The 19,528-nt window shown below is 39.8% G+C and overlaps 2 protein-coding genes across 2 annotated transcripts; both read left to right on the top strand.

Annotated features, from left to right (window-relative positions):
- Nucleotides 1-5,580: 5,580 nt before the first annotated feature.
- On the top strand, nucleotides 5,581-6,610 carry LOC137627056 (clumping factor A-like). Its single transcript, XM_068358039.1, has 2 exons — nucleotides 5,581-5,715; nucleotides 5,807-6,610. The coding sequence occupies exons 1-2, from the start codon at nucleotides 5,581-5,583 to the stop codon at nucleotides 6,608-6,610; spliced, it is 939 nt and encodes a 312-aa protein (XP_068214140.1).
- A 143-nt stretch (nucleotides 6,611-6,753) lies between these two features.
- On the top strand, nucleotides 6,754-8,670 carry LOC137627055 (fap1 adhesin-like). Its single transcript, XM_068358038.1, has one exon. It carries the CDS (start codon nucleotides 6,754-6,756, stop codon nucleotides 8,668-8,670), a length of 1,917 nt encoding a protein of 638 aa, XP_068214139.1.
- The last annotated feature ends 10,858 nt before the right edge of the window (nucleotides 8,671-19,528 follow it).

Here is a 19,528-nt window from a genome sequence, read left to right as displayed (position 1 = left end):
GGAAGAGGATGAATGTGACGTGCTAATTCTACTCTACTTAGTGCTGTTTATGATACAGTTGTGCATGAACAACAGACAAATATAATTCTCAATTTGGGAGCGTGGATCTCCAAAACGTTTGACATCTTCAAAAACACAAAATAACACAGAGACACGAAAAACACGTCCGAACGTTCACGGGTGCTAACAAGGAATGATGGGAGAAGGTTAGGTAGTGGTGGTGGGGGGGGGGGGGGGGGGCAGTAGCTGTAGTGAATGACACCTCGTAGTAACGGGGGATTTTGAGGAGGGAGAAGTCTAATTGGAAAGGGATCTCTGGTAGTGGTATCACTCGCCCCAGTTTTAATACCGACACCCTTTAGGGCTGAGCGAGCTGGATATATTCCTAGCATTCCATGCAACTTTTTTCTCTGGTATATTTAGCAGTATTTATACCTTTGAAATGGTGCTTTAAGGAGCATTTCACAGAAAGTCAGGTTGAGCCCAGAAAAAGGATTCACAATCCATTGGTATTGATAATGAAGTTTTAGAATATCTAGAAAATTACTTCATTGAGAGAAGGTACTGTGTACGAATTGGAAATATTTAAGGGTCTAATTATAGAGAAAATGCAAGAGATAGAACATACATCGGTAACCAGGAATTAATTAATTATTAATACTCTCTAAGCTACAACCCTATTTGGAAAAGCATGATGCTATAAGCCCAGGGGCTCCAACAGGGAAAATAGTCCAGTGAGGAACAAAAACAAGGAAAAATCAAATTTTCAAGAAGAGTAACATTAAAATAAATATCTCTTATATAAACTATAAAAACTTTAACAAAACAAGAGGACGAGAAATTAGATAGAATAGTTTGTCTGAGTGTACAGTATCCTCAAACAAGATGACTCTAATCCAAGATAGTGGAAGACAGTGGTACAGAGGCTATGGCACTACCCAATACTAGAGAACAATGGTTTGATATTGGATTCTCCTTCCAGTAGAGCTGCTTACTATAGCCAAAGACTCTCTTCTACCCTTACCTTGAGGAAAGTGGCCACTGAATAATTTCAGTGCAGTAGTTAACCCCTTGAGTGGAATTGTTTGGTAATTTCAATGTTGTCAGGTGTATGAGGACAGAGGAGAACATGTAAAGAAGAGGCAAAATTATTCGGAGTATGTGTAAGCAAAGGGAAAGTGAACCGTAACCAGAGAGAGGGATCCAATGTAGTACTGTCTGGCCAGTCAAAGGACCCCATAACACTCTAGGGGTAGTATATCAACGGGTGGTTGGTGCCCTGGCCAACCTACTACCTACAAACTAAAAAATGAAAATAAAATAGAGTTTATTGTGGTAGGGCAGAAAATATATGCTTGTTACTAATGCAGCCTATCCCATCTAGAATACAGATCTCGCTTATAAGAATATAGAATAAGTTAATTTAACACTTTAATCAATGATGGACCCCGCAAAAATTAGAAAATAACATATGCAGGAGAAGTTAACGGAAATGTAAGGACAGTGAGACAAACGTCACCAAGATCAACTGATACTTTATTCAAATGTGCGTGGGAGTATATTACAAGGTGCGGACGGAAAGGTAGGATGGCGCTGGCGCCAAATCAGATTGAATTGCCCGCCAAAATATATGTGTTTTCTTACACTTACAAATATACAAATTATGAGTTAACAGAAACATGTAATGAAATAATACATATGTCAAAATGTAGCTCTGCTAGAGCGGAATACATATACATGGGAAACCACGGTGTGGCGAAAGGAGAATTCATATAAATAAACAATTTGTTGATTTTCTGGACGACGAAGGGAGCGGTGTCCTTACAGAAAAACTACCAGTAATTAAATCAACTACAATCATTGACAGGAAAAATTATGTTCAACATGCACTTAAGGATAAACCAATTTGTAATACGAGATCAAATTAAAATGTAAATATATATTTCTTATGGAAAGATCAGAGAGGAAACAGCAGCTATTTCAAACCATATGTTGCAGACTCAAAGACGTGGAAAATTAAAACCTTAAATAATGATATTATTATTATTATTATTATCATTATTACTTGCTAAGCTACATCCCTAGTTGGAAAAGCAGGATGCTATAAGCCCAAGGGCTCCAACAGGGAAAATGTAATGTATACAATGATAAAGCATTAAATGCTCTGTTTCACAGGAATCGTTGCCTGGACCAGATTCATGAAATGTGATCCTGAAGTTATGTTGCGAAGAACTTTTACTTATAACTATTGTTCTCTAGTTTGGGGTAGTGCCATAGCCCCTGTATCCGGTATTCATGAAAAGTGCTGCAGGTGGGACTACCCACTACTTGTTGAAATGTGATCCTGAAGTCATGTTGCGATGCAGTACTTATAACATTGTTCTCTAGTCTTGGGTAGTGCCATAGCCTCTGTACTATGGTCTTCCATTGCCTTAAGTTAGAGTTCTCTTGCTTGAGGGTACACTGGGGCACATTATTTTATCTTATTTCTCTTCCTCTTGTTTTTTATAGTTTATATATATATATATATATATATGTATATATATATATATATATGTGTGTACATACACACACACACACACACACACACATATATATATATATATACATACATACATACATACATACATATATATATATATATATATGAAAAACTTATTCAATGTTGTTACTGTTCTCAGAACATTTCATATTATTGTTCATTTCTTCTTGTGTAGTTTATTCTCTTATTTCCATTCCTCACTGGGCTATTTTTCCCTGTTGGAACCCTTGGGCTTATAGCATGCTGCTTTTCCACCTAGGGTTGTAGCTTAGCTAATAATAATAATGATAATAATAATAATAATAATAATAATAATAATAAAGTTGTTTTAAAGAATACCTGTGAAAATCCGGCATCGCTGTAAATAACAACAACAACAACAACAACAACAATAATAATAATAATAATAATAATAATAATAATAATAATAATAATAATAATAATCAGAACAGCGCCTCTTAAGTCTTATAGTTTTGTGTATTCCTTATTTTCACTATTTTTTTCTCTTTTCATCCACATTTGTTGTAGTAAAACTTTTCTTATTATCAATATTTTCTTCGCAAAAAATGAAATTTTCCAACTATTTGTACACTATCTTCTTCATATGGTTGTTGGAGCTCAATTGCTTTTATTCTTATATCACTAAACTGTGGACAAAATAACATAAAGTGGTTAGCATTTTCTTCTAAATCACAAAATACACAGTTTATATTTCCATTTTGGTGTCTTTTTTCTATATTCAAGCCCAATGTGTTTGTCCTTGCTCTGAATAATAAAATTGAAGAAAATGTCATATACTTCCTCCTCCTTGATTTCACTTTTCCAGTTTTTTTTATACAGAATTAAACTCGTCTTGCAGAGGGAGGAAAAGTGAGGATAATATATTCATCTTATAGTACATGGTCGAAGAAACTTTCAAAAATAAGAAAAAAAACTCATGTACTGTGAGAATATACTTCCTCCTCCTTGATTTCACTTTTCTCATTTTTTTTTATACAGAATTAGATTCGCCTTGCAGAGGGAGGAAAAGTTGAGGATAATATATTCATCTCATAGTAAATGGTCGAAGAAACTTTCAAAAATAAGAAAAAAAAAAAACTCATGTACTGTGAGAATATACTTCCTCCTCCTTGATTTCACTTTTCTCATTTTCTATACAGAATTAGACTCGCCTTGCAGAGGGAGGAAGGATTAAGGATAATATATTCATCTTATAGTACATGGTCGAAGAAACTTTCAAAAATAAGAAAAAAACTCATGTACTGTGAGAATATACTTCCTCCTCCTTGATTTCACTTTTCTCATTTTTCTATACAGAATTAGACTCGCCTTGCAGAGGGAGGAAGGATTAAGGATAATATATTCATCTTATAGTACATGGTCAAAGAAACTTTCAAAAATAAGAAAAAAACTCATGTACTGTGAGAATATACTTCCTCCTCCTTGATTTCACTTTTCTCATTTTTTTATACAGAATTAGACTCGCTTTGCAGAGGGAGGAAAAGTTGAAGATAATATATTCATCTTATAGTACATGGTCGAAGAAACTTTCAAAAATAAGAAAAAAAACTCATGTACTGTGAGAATATACTTCCTCCTCCTTGATTTCACTTTTCTCATTTTTTTATACAGAATTAGGACTCGTCTTGCAGAGGGAGGAAAAGTTTAGGATAATATATTCATCTTACAGTACATGGTCGAAGAAACTTTCAAAAATAAGAAAAAAAAAAACTCATGTAGCCTACTGTGAGAATATACTTCCTCCTCCCTGATTTCACTTTTCTCATTTTTTTTAATACAGAATTAGACTCGCCTTGCAGAGGGAGGAAAAGTTAAGGATAATATATTTATCTTATAGTACATGGTCGAAGAAACTTTCAAAAATAAGAAAAAAACTCATGTACTGTGAGAATATACTTCCTCCTCCTTGATTTCACTTTTCTCATTTTTCTATACAGAATTAGACTCGCCTTGCAGAGGTAGGAAGGATTGAGGATAATATATTCATCTTATAGTACATGGTCGAAGAAACTTTCAAAAATATGAAAAAAAAACTCATGTATGTGAGAATATACTTCCTCCTCCTTGATTTCACTTTTCTCATTTTTCTATACAGAATTAGACTCGCCTTGCAGAGGTAGGAAGGATTGAGGATAATATATTCATCTTATAGTACATGGTCGAAGAAACTTTCAAAAATAAGAAAAAAAAAAACTCATGTAGCCTACTGTGAGAATATACTTCCTCCTCCTTGATTTCACTTTTCCAGTTTATTTTTTAGACAGAATTAGACTCGCCTTGCAGAGGGAGGAAAAGTTGAGGATAATATATTCATCTTATAGTACATGGTCGAAGAAACTTTCAAAAAATAAGAAAAAAAACTCATGTACTGTGAGAATATACTTCCTCCTCCTTGATTTCACTTTTCCAGTTTTTATACAGAATTAGACTCGCCTTGCAGAGGTAGGAAGGATTGAGGATAATATATTCATCTTATAGTACATGGTCGAAGAAACTTTCAAAAATAAGAAAAAAAAACTCATGTACTGTGAGAATATACTTCCTCCTCCTTGATTTCACTTTTCTCATTTTTTTATACAGAATTAGACTCGCCTTGCAGAGGGAGGAAAAGTTGAAGATAATATATTCATCTTATAGTACATGGTCGAAAAAACTTTCAAAAATAAGAAAAAAAACTCATGTACTGGGAGGAATATACTTCCTCCTCCTTGATTTCACTTTTCTCATTTTTTTATACAGAATTAGACTCGCCTTTCAGAGGGAGGAAAAGTTGAGGATAATATATTCATCTTATAGTACATGGTCGAAAAAACATTCAAAAAATAAGAAAAATACTCATGTACTGTGAGATTTGGCAACGCTGTAAAATAGGAATCACTGTTATGAAAACCTGGCAACATTGTTTGTTTACATTCAGTCGCAGGTAAATCGGTGAAGTGTTCACGTGCGGGGAATTTTCTCGAAATCCTCTTAAATTTAGTGGCGAATTTGCCCTCCTGTTCTTATAATCATACTACATGAGTACCCACAACGACAGGAAACGTTTATTTGATGAATTGGAGGCTGTCGAAGCTGGAGAAATTGATTTAAACGTTGTTTATAGAAAGGATATTACTCACAACACGGCAATATCTACCCCTAAACGTAAGAAAGTTTGTAAGTGGGACGGGGGGTAGTAAGAATACCAGTGATAGCATTAATAAGGATGCTAGTCATATCATTTTTGATATTAATGGCCTTAAGGCAAACAACGAAGAAGCTAGCAGTGATGAATTTAGTGATGTTGACGTCGAAGGGAGTGATGAGAGTGAGACACTCAGCCAAGTGGAAGCGTCGAGTGAATCAGAATGCGAGGAGGTGAGAGAGACACTCAGGTCTATTTCAATGCAACTTGAGCAACAGTCATGTGAAAAGAATGCTAATTCGGACAAGATAGAGAGTGACGGTGAGACTCGGGATAACCCTAAACAAAGCGAAAGTTTCTCGGATGATTCGAGGGACTCTGACGTTGAAGAAATCATAGTTAAAAAAGAAATAGTGGAAATATCCAGTGACACGGATAGCGAGAAAAGCAGTGTGTCGTCGCCTACTAAAAGCACAAGAGAGGAAGAAAGCGATGATGACGTCGAAGAAGTCATAGTTAGAACAGAAACAGTGTTAGTATCCAGTGATACAAGTAGCGACGAAAACAGCGAGTCGCCTAGGGCTAAGCAAAAGCGAGGAGACGACCTGAATACGTCGTTAAGGAACAGTGATTTAGACCCTGATGAAGAAGTTCAATTAGATGATTTGATTGATACAAGTAGTGACGAAAACAGTGAGTCGCCTAGGGCTAAGCAAAAGCGAGGAGACGACCTGAATACGTCATTAAGGAACAGCGATTTAGCCCCTGATGATGAAGAAGAAGAAGTTCAATCAGATGATTTGAGTGACATCATCATCAACGGATTAGACTTTGATGGAGCCAATTTTCATATCACATTTAGCAAAAGGTTAGATAGTAAAGCCATTGACTTGATTAATGAGGTAAGAGGAGGACACACCTGATGACTTGATTAGCGAGGAAGGAAGAGAGACACTCGATGACTCGATTAGTGAGGAAAGAAGGGAGACACCCCATGAATCGATTAGCAAGGAAAGAAGAGAGGTGCTCGATTACTTGATTAGTGAGGGTGGAAGAGAGACACTCGATGAATCGATTAGCGAAGAAAGAACAGACACACCCGATGAATCTATTAGTAAGGAAAGAAGAGAGACACCCGATGAATCGATTAGTGAGGAAAGAAGGGAGGACACCCCATGAATCGATTAGCAAGGAAAGAAGAGAGGTGCTTGATTACTTGATTAGCAAGGAAAGAAGAGAGACACTCGATGAATCGATTAGCGAAGAAAGAACAGACACACCCGATGAATCGATTAGCGAAGAAAGAACAGACACACCCGATGAATCTATTAGTAAGGAAAGAAGAGAGACCCCTGATGAATTGATTAGCGAGGAAAGAAGAGAGACACCTGATGAATTGATTAGCGAGGAAAGAAAAGAGACACCTGATGAATCGATTAGTGAGGAAAGAAGAGAGACGCCCAAAGAATTGATTAGCGAGGAAAGAAGAGACACACCCGATGACTCAATCAGTAAGGAAAGAAGAGAGACACTCGATGAATCGATTAGCGAAGAAAGAACAGACACACCTGATGAATCTATTAGTAAGGAAAGAAGAGAGACACCCGATGAATTGATTAGCGAGGAAAGAAGAGAGACACCCGATGAATCTATTAGTAAGGAAAGAAGAGAGACACCTGTTGAATTGATTAGCGAGGGAAGAAGAGAGACACCTGATGACTCAATCAGTAATGAAAGAAGAGAGACACCTGTTGAATCGATTAGTGAGGAAAGAAGAGAGACACCCGATGACTCTATAAGCGAGGTGAGTAGAGAGACACCTGATGAATTAATTAGTAAAGAAAGAAGAGACACACCCGATGAATTGATTAGCGAGGAAAGAAGAAAGATACCTGATGAATTGATTAGGAAGGAAAGAAGAAAGACACCTGATGACTTGATTAGCAAAGAAAGCCGAGAGAAACACTATGACTTGATTAGCGAGGAAAGAAGAGAGACACCCGATGACTCTAAAAGCGAGGAAAGAAGAGAGACACCTGATGACTCGATTAGTGATGAAAGAAGAGAGACACCCTATGACTTGATTAGCAAGGAAAGAAGAGAGACACCCGATGACTCGATTAGCGATGAAAGAGAGAAATCCGATAACTTGATTAACGAGGAAAGGAGAGAGACATCTGATTGCTTTATTAGTGAGGAAAGAAGAGAGACACCCGATGAATCGATTAGCGAGGAAAGAAGAGAGTCACCCAATGAATCGATTAGCGAGAAACAAAGAGAGACACCCGACTGCTTTATTAGCAAGGAAAGAAGTGAGACACCTGATTACTTTATTAGCGAGGAAAGAAGTGAGACACCCGATTGCTTTATTAGCGAAAAAAGAAGGGAGACACTCGATGAAGTGATTAGCAAGGAAAGAAAAGAGACACCCGATGACTCGATTAGCAAGGAAAGAAGAGAGACACCTGATGACTCAATTAGCGATGAAAGAGAGAAATCCGATAACTTGATTAACGAGGAAAGGAGAGAGACATCTGATTGCTTTATTAGGGAGGAAAGAAGAGAGACACCCGATGAATCGATTAGCGAGGAAAGTAGAGAGTCACCAGATGAATTGATTAGCGAGAAACAAAGAGAGACATCCGATTGCTTTATTAGTGAGGAAAGAAGTGAGACACCCGATTGCTTTCTTAACAAGGAAAGAAGTGAGACGCCCGATTACTTTATTAGCGAGGAAAGAGGGGAGACACCCGATTGCTTTATCAACGAGAAAAGAGGGGAGACACTCGATGAAGCGATTAGCAAGGAAAGAAGAGAGACACCCGATGAATCGATTAGCGAGGAAAGTAGAGAGTCACCAGATGAATTGATTAGCGAGAAACAAAGAGAGACATCCGATTGCTTTATTAGTGAGGAAAGAAGTGAGACACCCGATTGCTTTCTTAACGAGGAAAGAAGTGAGACGCGCCGATTACTTTATTAGCGAGGAAAGAGGGGAGACACCCGATTGCTTTATCAACGAGAAAAGAGGGGAGACACTCGATGAAGCGATTAGCAAGGAAAGAAGAGAGACACCTGATGACTCGATCAGCGATGAAAGAGAGAAATCCGATAACTTGATTAACGAGGAAAGTAGAGAGTCACCAGATGAATCGATTAGCGAGAAACAGAGAGAGACACCCGATTGCTTTCTTAATGAGGAAAGAAGTGAGACACCCGATTGCTTTTTTAGCGAGGAAAGTAGAGAGACACCCGATGAAGCGATTAGCAAGGAGAGAAGAGAGACACCCGATGACTCAATTAACGAGGAAAGAAGTGAGACGCTTAATGACTCCAAGAGAGGAGAAAAGAGAAAGTCTCACAATGATTCTGAGGGAAGAGAGTTACGATACCAACAAACGATTCAGGTATTCAAATATGGTAATGATAATCAGTACCACGTAGATTTAAAAAAAGTTGGCCCCTCATGTAGCGATGGATGCTTCGATATCATAACGTTTGAAATTATTGAGAAGATTTTTGTGAGTTTCTGGAGTCTAGGGAAGATCGACCAACTTTGTTATTTGAATGCGCTTGTGGCGCCCATCCAGTCCTATTCAGAGGACCCGGGAAGGCAAAAAGTTAGCTATATGTTGAGATACGAGGATAAAGAATGGGTAGTCTGTGAAACGGCGTTCTTGCATGCTCTCGATATTAAATTAGAAGTGGTGATGTATGCAGGGCATAATTGTTACATAAAGAAGAAATGTCGAGAAATACATGCCAAAGCTGCGAAGGACATCGAGATGGAAAACCAAGAGAATCCTGCCCTAACTGTGATGGACACCGAGTTGAAAAAACGAGCAAGACTAGCCCGAGCTGTGGAAAACTGTTTGAAAGCCCTTCCATTAGTAGCGTCTCGTACCCCACAGGATAACATCCAGAATACGCATCTCACACCCGACCTGGACCTCAAGACACTTTACGCTTTGTACATTGATTCCGTCGGGCAGAAGGATCCCCTAGATGAGATGGTAACAGAGGCTTTATACCAAAAGATTTTTGAGGATGAACATGTTTTTAAGCCGGCAACAACGAAGACGGGGCAGTGTCGCCTCTGCGAGACGCTCAAATCCAATATCGATAAGTTTTCCGCCTTGCCGGATCGAACAGCATTTCTGGAGCAGGCAAAGGCAAAGCTGAAGGTACACCAGGCCCGTGCTGAGGAGGACCAGGTGATTATGGGGTCCATTGACGAACGTCGGGATAGAGAGAACACCTTAATCATATATGTTGATGTCAGACCTTGCCATCCGATCCCAAAAATTCCCACGGACTTCTGTGGTTATAAGCGCAAGCTGTGGACGTACAACCTGGCCATCTTGAACCTCAGGAAGCAAGACCCGATGACAGTGTACTTGTGGGATGAGGTCACAGCTAAATGTGGGTCTATTGAGGTCATTTCATGCCTCAGCAAGTGGATAGATGACCATTATGACGAGGAGGATTATTTAGTTCTCTTCACTGATAATAATGGAAGATACAGGAACTTGAACGTCCTGCTCTTTTTCCTTCGGCAAGTCCACATCAAGAAATTTGTACGAATAGACCACTACTTCCTCGTCCCGGGCCACTACGATCCGTGCTGTCACGTCTTCAGCGACATAGAATCTGCTCTGAAACGGCAGAATTATATAATGACAATGGATGACCTCTTGATGCACATTCGGTTTGGGGTTGCTTCTTGGAAGATCGCCAATATCGTCAACATGAACAGAAGAGACTTCTTGGACCACTCTGCATTAAAATCACACGTCCAGGAGCAAGGAAGTGAGACGTCGACTTTTAGAAATGCCAGGATGGTATCCCTTTACTGTTGCTACATGGAGGGATACTACATGAAGTTGGACTACTGCGAGAGCACCGAGTTATGCCAAGTAAGACTCATGCCAGGAAATAAACCTTTCTCTCACAAGCTCTTCAACTTGGGAGATGTGGAGATCCCTCCGAAGTACACCCGTCCCATTCGTTTAGATCCTCAGAAGATGAGCGACTTGAAGGACTTGCTACCCCGCATCATGCCATTTGCAAAGAGGTCTTATCTCAGGAGGATCTTCATTGAACAGGCAGGCCTAGAAGTTGCTGAAATTGTGGAGGACACCTCTAAGGAGGAGGAGGAGGAGGATGACGACTGCGACTATGCGTAGAAGTCGTCGTTCTTTCCTTCCCTTCTCGTCGTCATGTGCATATACAGTGAGTTGTTTTTCAGTTCTGTTTCTTTGTTCCTACATGTAATGCAAACCCTCATCCATTAACCTTTTTACCCCCAAAGGACGTACTGGTACGTTTCACAAAAGCCATCTCTTTACCCCCATGGACGTACCGGTACGTCCTTGCAAAAAATGCTATAAAAAATTTTTTTTTTCATATTTTTGATAAATTTTTGAGAAAATTCAGGCATTTTCCAAGAGAATGAGACCAACCTGACCTCTCTATGACAAAAAATGAGGCTGTTAGAGCAATTTAAAAAAATATACTGCAAAATGTGCTGGGAAAAAAATAACCCCCTGGGGGTTAAGGGTTGGAAATTTCCAAATAGCCTGGGGGTAAAAGGGTTAACAAGGTAAACCCCACTCACCCGATAGGCAGAGCAGCCAACACTTTGACTTCGGCTGCGTTCCTTGACTTGCCTGTTAAACTGGTCGCTTTCTTTGTCTCTTTTCAGAATGTTTGTGAACTTTTTGTAATGTGTGTCACTGAGACAGACATGCCGGTCTGCTCCAGCAGGTGTGGCCGGTATATGAGTAAACCGGCGGTTGGGTCAGAGGGTACACTCAAGCTAATGCTGAAGAAACTCTTTAGCTCTTCCCTACTTTGGGAAGGAAGCAGGCTGTTTCCACGGCGGTTTCTCCCAAGGTTCCCTCCTCCGGGAGGAACCTGTCAGGGGAAGCGAGACTGCCCTCAACCCTTAGGGAGTGCATTGAAGAAAGTTGGGGCCCTGCTGGCAAGAATTTGGACCTTTCTAGCTTGTGGCCTTCACTTGGAATTGCTGGTGCCCTGTTTGGTGGAGACGCTTATATTTGCTAGAACCCGAAAGTCCTCTGGTACTGCTTCACAGCTGGTTCCCCCTGCAGAGGAAGTGCTTGACGATTCCGTTCCTGTTGCCGCTTCCCCTGTGAAGGCGCAGTTGCCAGCGATGAAACCCTCGACTTCTGGGAAGGAGAAGAAGGAGGAGGGGAATCGTCCCCGGATACCTTCGCTTGCTTCTTCCCCCTCTGAGTCTTCGTCTGCTTTGGAGCAATCTCCACATGCACGATCATCGCCTACCATTCCGAAGAAGACAACGACGAGGTCACTAAAGCACAGGAGACTGGTCGGTTGGGGTCTCACGAGAAGTTGCACTGTTCCCTTGCATGGTTTCAAGGGGGGAATAATGCTACACCGAACCCCAACTTTTGGGAAGTAAACTCAGTGTCAGGTTTTGATGGTCATGTGAAGGTTCCGAAGACGCTGTAGTGGCCACCCGAACGTTGACGAAAATTGCCAATCATCAAGGACACGTTCATCACGAGAATGATTTCCAATCGCTATATGGCCAGGTCTCTTGGTCTGGTTCTCCTCCAGCGCAGTTGACATGGTACCCGCTCTCCACAATCAAGGAGACACTGAGCTTCTCCCACTTCTCTTTCCTAAGACAAGAAGTCTCTTTTGGTCTCTTTTGCCGTGAGAGAAGAAGGCACAATTCTTGCAAATGATTGTGCTCTCTGATGCAATCACCATCACTGTAGTGTCGGTTTCGCAGATTGGACGACAATTGCTCTCGGTTCTAGCAGCTACGAACACACAGATCTCCTCGGTCACGGTTCCTGTAAACCAGAGATCATAGGGAGAACACTAGGTCTTCGGACTCAAGATCCCTGTCGGTTAAGATCAAAAGAGACTGGTCTACCCGACAACACCGTTCTCTCACCAAGGAATCTCGATCTGGTGACCAGACTCCTTTGGGGGAGACAATCCACTCTTCAGACCCCCAGTTCCAAAAGGACGAAGGTATCGGGAAAGACTCCTCGTTCTGCCAAACGGAGAAGAGGAGTCTCCTCCCCCGAAGCCTCAGGGTCGGAAACGAGATCCAAAGAGTCCTCTAAATGAAACCGTTCTGATCCTCTGATTGCTTTTCCAGTTTCAGGCTGGTTTGTATAAGGATTCTAGGTCCAAAATGCCTGCTGTGTAAAAGGGGATATTTAGGAAGAAGACCAGTTATCAAGATTAGCAGAAAGTGACTCCATCAGAAAGACGACCTGGATCAGTGTTAGGCCCCATTCTGTCATACAGAAAACCAATAGAGATTCCTTCCTTTCAAGCAGAGCCCTCGGCTGAGAGAGTGAATTCTCAGGACCCTTCAGAAGCTTTCATTCCCGATCAGGGTCCAATCCCTGCCGAGACGGAATTGACCCTTCTGGCTGAGCTCAGCAAAGCTTCATCCCAGCCCATAAAGGGAGGTCTAACTTACACACCGGCTACCTGTGCTCTCTCATTAGAACAAACATGTATACCACCTATAGGAGTAAAGGCCTCGCCCTACTATTCCTTAACTGCAGGAGTACCCTCCAGCATTCGGGGGAGTGAGGGAAAAGATGCGCAGTGAATGTTATTCCTTCAAGAACAGACATCGATTGCATGTCCCAGTCTGTGGAGTACGTCAGGGTGGTACATACCGAGATCATACCCAACGTTGAATGGTTCTTACCAAGAGCATACCCAGGGCTCAGCTTTTTGGGATACAAGTGCTCGCACGCCCGAGAGCTTACGTACCAATATGCTTACAGTATTTCCCTGGGAATACGTTTGGTTACGAGATTTGTGTATTCGCTGCGCTTGCTCGACGTTACACGATTGGACACCACTTTTAGGTCCCAGAACTTCTGGCATCTGTTTCATCCTTGCTCTTCCATTACATGATACAATGGAAGAGGAACCTAAGACCGTTCTCATAGATCTTACCATCATGAGAACAGATTTCCTTGTTCCCTCCCCTTTTGTTTCATCTTTAGGGGAACGATTCCATTGCGCTTGCTGCCTGCAAGACAGATTGCATCGTGCTTGCTTTCCACAATTGGAGTTTTCCCATAGGATCGGCTCTGCACCGTGATTGCAAAAGTTAAAATCGGTTACAATGATCAAGAACCTTATGACTTTTTATCACGATCGTGAACTCCATGTACAATAAACGGGAACCACGCGATCACTTTCCGAGGTTGGGAAGCTTATGATTTTGTATAGCTGTAATCGGTTATCAGAGAAACTTATGATGGGTTACATAGACGGGATGTGATCTGGAACAGTGATCAGAGTTTACGTTCGTGCCCCAAAGGGTCATCAAATGTGATCCACTAGGAAACGACAGTTGTTTAACGGTTTCCATTTTGAGTTCCTTCATGGTGCTCCTACCGTAGGAGAGGAGGAGGAGGAAGGAATTACTGAAGTTTAGGATCCACAGGATGACCAAGCTAGTGTATTCACTTGAGACATGGTAAGGTTTTGTGGGAGCAACAGCACTTTACCAAAAACCCAACCCAGAGGAAAGATTTACGGTATATAGTACGGGGAGTTCATGCATGCAGACGCTGCTGGTCTGGACGTTGGCAGAAGCCCTCGTCCCTTTCCTCCCCCAGGACGTTCCCGAGAAGCTTCTGTGACACCAACTCGCTATACTGTATACTACTCCTTGATCTAGACCTTCCCACACTCAGATCCCGATCCATGACTAAGTCTTCCCAGATGCCAAAATCTTCCATCTCAGTGATGCACTTCAATTGTTGGGACAGGTGACTTTTCCAATTCTGATCCAAGGACTTGTACAAGCATTGAGATTCCACATCATGAGCACGCAGTAGTCGGCTAGTTTCCTCTGTAACCATGGTCTCTTGCGTATTTTCTTCAGGAAGAAAGCACCAGCGACGACTAGCATGCATAGTACTGCATGGTAGTTCAGACTTCCTCTGAGTATTGGAATTCCTTACACTACAAGTATAATAAAGATTGATAGTATCATAGTTCCAGAACTTTTTGTAGACACCCACCCCAATCGATTGAACTAGAAGAGCCCACATAGACGGTAGGGAGCCGGATGGAATGAGGACACGATGTCCTGACATCCGAGGCCTCCACCATGGCGTCTACTTCCATGGCCAGCCTCCAAGCTACATCAAAGTTTGATCGCACGGCCACGCACTGGGTGCCGGTTTTGTGAAAGCCCTACTATGAGGAAGGACACTGATTCGATCCGATCAAATGTCAAGAACAGGGCTATTTTGATGCACCTTACAGATGCCCCACTTGAAACCTAAGGAAAAGGAATACAGTTACCTCCTTCTTCGCCAGACAAGGGAGTCAAGAGAGTTACGTCCCTTACGAAATGCATTGGTACAAGAACTGCATCCTTGTTCCCGCTGCGTAAGGTCAGTTATAAAAATCCCTATAGACTTGAAGGACATTTGTGCCCTTAGACCGACTCCCTTTGTTCTACAATCCGCTCTTCGTCTTCGGGGAAAGTGGCTATCAATTCAAAGCTTGGTGTTTTGCACTGTCTACCACTCCCCAAATGTTCATGCTACTATTCACGCTGCTCTTTTGAGCAATTTCAATTGGCACTCGTCTAGGAACGGGTCCTGGAGAATGCTCCCTTTTACCCTCCTGCAAGGGAAGCACTTCAGCATTGAGAGATTCTCTGCTTCTTGTCTCGATTTGAAGATTAAGTTACAGTATATCAAATAAGGATTTTAAGATCTCCCAGTCAGAAGGTGGAATATCTGGGACCACCAAAATATAATAGCTACTGGGGTTCCCGGCAAACAGTTACAAGGGGTCCTCAGGTTATGACAGGAATCCATTCCTGAGCTCCTCGCTCATGTGACAAGGAGCCCTGAGACATTCCCAATCCTGTTCCCAATTCCTGATTGGCAAAGTAGAGAATCACCAGGCGAAGCCTACGTTCTTCAAAGTATTGACGCTCACTTTGATTTTCTATGATTGGAACTTGCTCATTCAGAGTTCTCTGGTCAAGTAATAGATCGTAAAGAGTTGTTATTGATGGTCACCATAGTGAGTTTAGGAATGTGATATCTGGTGTTCCTCAGGGTAGTGTTCTTGGCCCATTACTTTTCGTATTATATACACAACATGTGGTTTGGCCTAGAAAACAAGCTTGTTACATATTATTATTATTACTATCCAAGCTACAACCCTAGTTGGAAAAGCAAGATGCTATAAGCCCAGGGGCTCCAACAGGGAAAAATAGCCCAGTGAGGAAAGGAAATAAGGAAATAAATAAATGAAGAGAACAAATTAACAATAAATCATTCTAAAATAAGTAACAACGTCAAAACAGACATGTCTTATATAAACTATCAACAACATCAAAAACAAATATGTCACAAATAAACTATAAAAAGACTCATGTCCGCCTGGTCAACAAAAAAGCATTTGCTCCAACTTTGAACTTTTGAAGTTCTACTGCAGATGATGCTACTCTTTGTATCAATTCCATCTCCTGAATGTAGATCTGGGGTTGCTGAATCCCTTAATAGAGATCCAGCTAAAATTAGTGCATGGTGCAAATTATGGTGTATGGAGTTGAATCCTAACAAAACTCAAAGTATGGTTGTAAGTAGGTCAAGGACAGTGGCTCCTCAACATCCGGATCTCAGTATTGATAACGTTTCTTTAACTTTGTATAACTCTTTTAAAATTTTATATGTGATTCTCGACAGCAAATTTACTTTTGAGAAACACATTAGGTCTGTGTCTTCTTCAATTGCACAAAAAATTGGCTTATTGAGAAAGTCTTACAAGATTTTTGGTTATCAATCTATTCTGAAGAAGTGTTTTAATTTTTTCATTCTACCTCGTTTTGAGTATTGTTCTCCTGTCTGGTGTTCAGCTGCTGATTCTCATCTTAATTTGTTGGACAGAAACTTACGGTCCATTAAATTTTTTATTCCTGATCTAGATATTAATCTTTGGCACCGTCGTTTAATTAGTTCATTATGCTGAATGTTGCATAAGATTTTTCATAATTCTGACCATCCTTTACATTCAGATCTTCCCGGACAGTTCCATCCTGTTCGTAATACTAAGCATGCAGTTAATTCTTATAGCTAGGCCTTCTCCATCACGAGGCTCAATACTTCACTGTATTCTAGAAGTTTCATTCCAGCTGTGACCAAGTTGTGGAATGATCTTCCTAATCAGGTAGTTGAATCAGTAGAACTTCCAAAGTTCAAACTTGCAGCAAATTGGTTTTATGTTGAACAGGCTGACATGAGTCCATTTATAGTTTATATATCAAATATCTGTTTTAATGTTAATGTTTTTTAAAATATTTTGTTTTAATTGTTCATTACTACTTATATCGTTTATTTCATTCCTTTCCTCACTGGGCTATTTTTCCCTGTTGGAATGTTTTTATGTTGAACAGGCTGACATGAATCTCTCTTCATATTTTAAATATGCCCAATTTATTTTAAGGTTGTTACTGATCTCAAGGTATTTTATATTAATTATTCATTTATTCTTATGTAGTTTATTTATTTACATATTTTTTCTCACTATGCTATTTTTCCTTGTTGGAGCCCTTGGGCTTATAGCATCCTGCTTTTTCAATTAGGGTTGTAGCTTAACTAGTTATGATAATAACATTTAATAATTGTATCTAAAATCGAGATATATATATATTATATATATATATATATATATGTATATATATATATATATATATACTGTATATATATATATATATATACTGTATATATATATGTATATATATATATACTGTATATATATATGTATATATATATATATATATGTATATATATATATATATATACAGTATATATATATATATATATATTGTTAATAGATATAAGTAATGTTAATTTTTTACGATGATAATATTTGTTGTTATGATAACCTAGATTGAAATAATATCTGATCATTTTTTTTACAAATATTGCGAAATTTGAAATTTAATATTAAACAACTATTATTATGTATTTTTACTGTAAATTTATATTGAAAAATAACGAACATTTAAAAGAAACATTTCTTTATCGACAGTTCAGATATTTTTGTATAAAAGAAAAATTAATTGTTTTGAAATAGTTTGCTTTTCGAAAATGGTAAATTTGTAAGAAGAAACCTTTGTTTAATAACAGTTCAGATATATTATATAAAAAAAGTATTAACAGCTCATATAGTTTGTATAAAATGTACTAAAAGTTCAGTCATTTTGTTTAAAAGGTAAGAATAATGTGAAATAACATTTGTGTTTATAAAATGTTAGATCCGGAGGAAGAAATAGTGTGAAAAATTAGTAGTTGGTAACTTTCTGGGCGCCAATTCAGCGTTGTCAATCTGGCATAATTCCCGCTATTTCTGGCGGAAATTCCACTAGTTTTGGCGGGGTTTTAAAGTAGGTCATATATTATTATTATTATTATTACTTACTAAGCTACAACCCTAGTTGGAAAAGCAGTATGCTATAAGCCCAGGGGCTCCAACAGGGAAAATAGCTCAGTGCGGAAAGGAAAAACGGAAAAATAAAATATTCTAAGAAGAGTAACAACAATAAATATCTCCTATATAAACTATAAAAACTTCAACAAAACAAGAGGAAGAGAAATAAGATAGGAGAGTGTGCTCGAGTGTACCCTCAAGCAAGAGAACTCTAACCCAAGACAGTGAAAGGCCATGGTACAGAGGCTATGGCACTACCCAAGACTAGAGAACAGAACAGTGGTTTGATTTTGGAGTGTCCTTCTCCTAGAAGAGCTGCTTACCATAGCTAAAGAGTCTCTTCTACCCTTACCAAGAGGAAAGTGGCACTGAACAATTACAGTGCAGTAACCCCTTGGGTGATGAAGAATTGTTTGGTAATCTGTGTTGTCAGGTGTATGAGGATAGAGGAGAATATGTAAAGAATATGCCAGACTATTCAGTGTGTATGTAGGCAAAGGGAAAATGAACCGTAACCAGAGAGGAGGATCCAATGTAGTACTGTCTGGCCAGTCAAAAGACCCCATAACTCTCTAGCGGTAGTATCTCAACGGGTGGCTGGTGCCCTGGCCAACCTACTACCTATACCACAGTATTGTTCTTATGGATGCTTAGAGATTTATGACCTCATAATTCACTAGATATTTGCTATCATGAACTAAACTCAAGAATTTGAATGCGTCCAATATAGTTTTATTAGAAATACATATAGGAATACGAGAAATCGTTTAGAGCTATCATGATAAGCTTATCCGACACACACACACTCTCTCTCTCTCTCTCTCTCTCTCTCTCTCTCAAATCTAGCTGTTTTTGTCCTTTTCTGGCTGGTTTCTCTCTCTCTCTCTCTCTCTCTCTCTCAAATCTAGCTGTTTTTGTCCTTTTCTGTCTCTCTCTCTCTCTCTCTCTCTCTCTCTCTCAAATCTAGCTGTTTTTGTCCTTTTCTGGCTCTCTCTCTCTCTCTCTCTCTCTCTCTCTCTCTCTCAAATCTAGCTGTTGTTGTCCTTTTCTGGCTGGTTCTCTCTCTCTCTCTCTCTCTCTCTCTCTCTCTCTCTCTCTCAAATCTAGCTGTTTTTGTCCTTTTCTGGCTCTCTCTCTCTCTCTCTCTCTCTCTCTCTCTCTCTCAAATCTAGCTGTTTTTGTCCTTTTCTCTCTCTCTCTCTCTCTCTCTCTCTCTCAAATCTAGCTGTTTTTGTCCTTTTCTGGCTCTCTCTCTCTCTCTCTCTCTCTCTCTCTCTCTCAAATCTAGCTGTTTTTGTCCTTTTCTGGCTCTCTCTCTCTCTCTCTCTCTCTCTCTCTCTCTCTCTCAA

This window comes from Palaemon carinicauda, chromosome 34 (genome assembly GCF_036898095.1).
Source record: "Palaemon carinicauda isolate YSFRI2023 chromosome 34, ASM3689809v2, whole genome shotgun sequence".
Taxonomy (NCBI): Eukaryota; Metazoa; Arthropoda; class Malacostraca; order Decapoda; family Palaemonidae; genus Palaemon; species Palaemon carinicauda.
This window is presented reverse-complemented; position numbering and strand designations above follow the sequence as displayed.

Excerpts from the sequence above, each read along its gene's own strand:
- LOC137627056 (XM_068358039.1), top strand. The coding sequence starts at position 5,581 with ATGAGTACCCACAACGACAGGAAACGTTTATTTGATGAATTGGAGGCT. Across the intron at positions 5,716-5,806 it reads CTACCCCTAAACGTAAGAAA|GCAAACAACGAAGAAGCTAG; the intron begins GTTTGTAAGTGG and ends AATGGCCTTAAG.
- LOC137627055 (XM_068358038.1), top strand. The coding sequence starts at position 6,754 with ATGAATCGATTAGCGAAGAAAGAACAGACACACCCGATGAATCTATTA.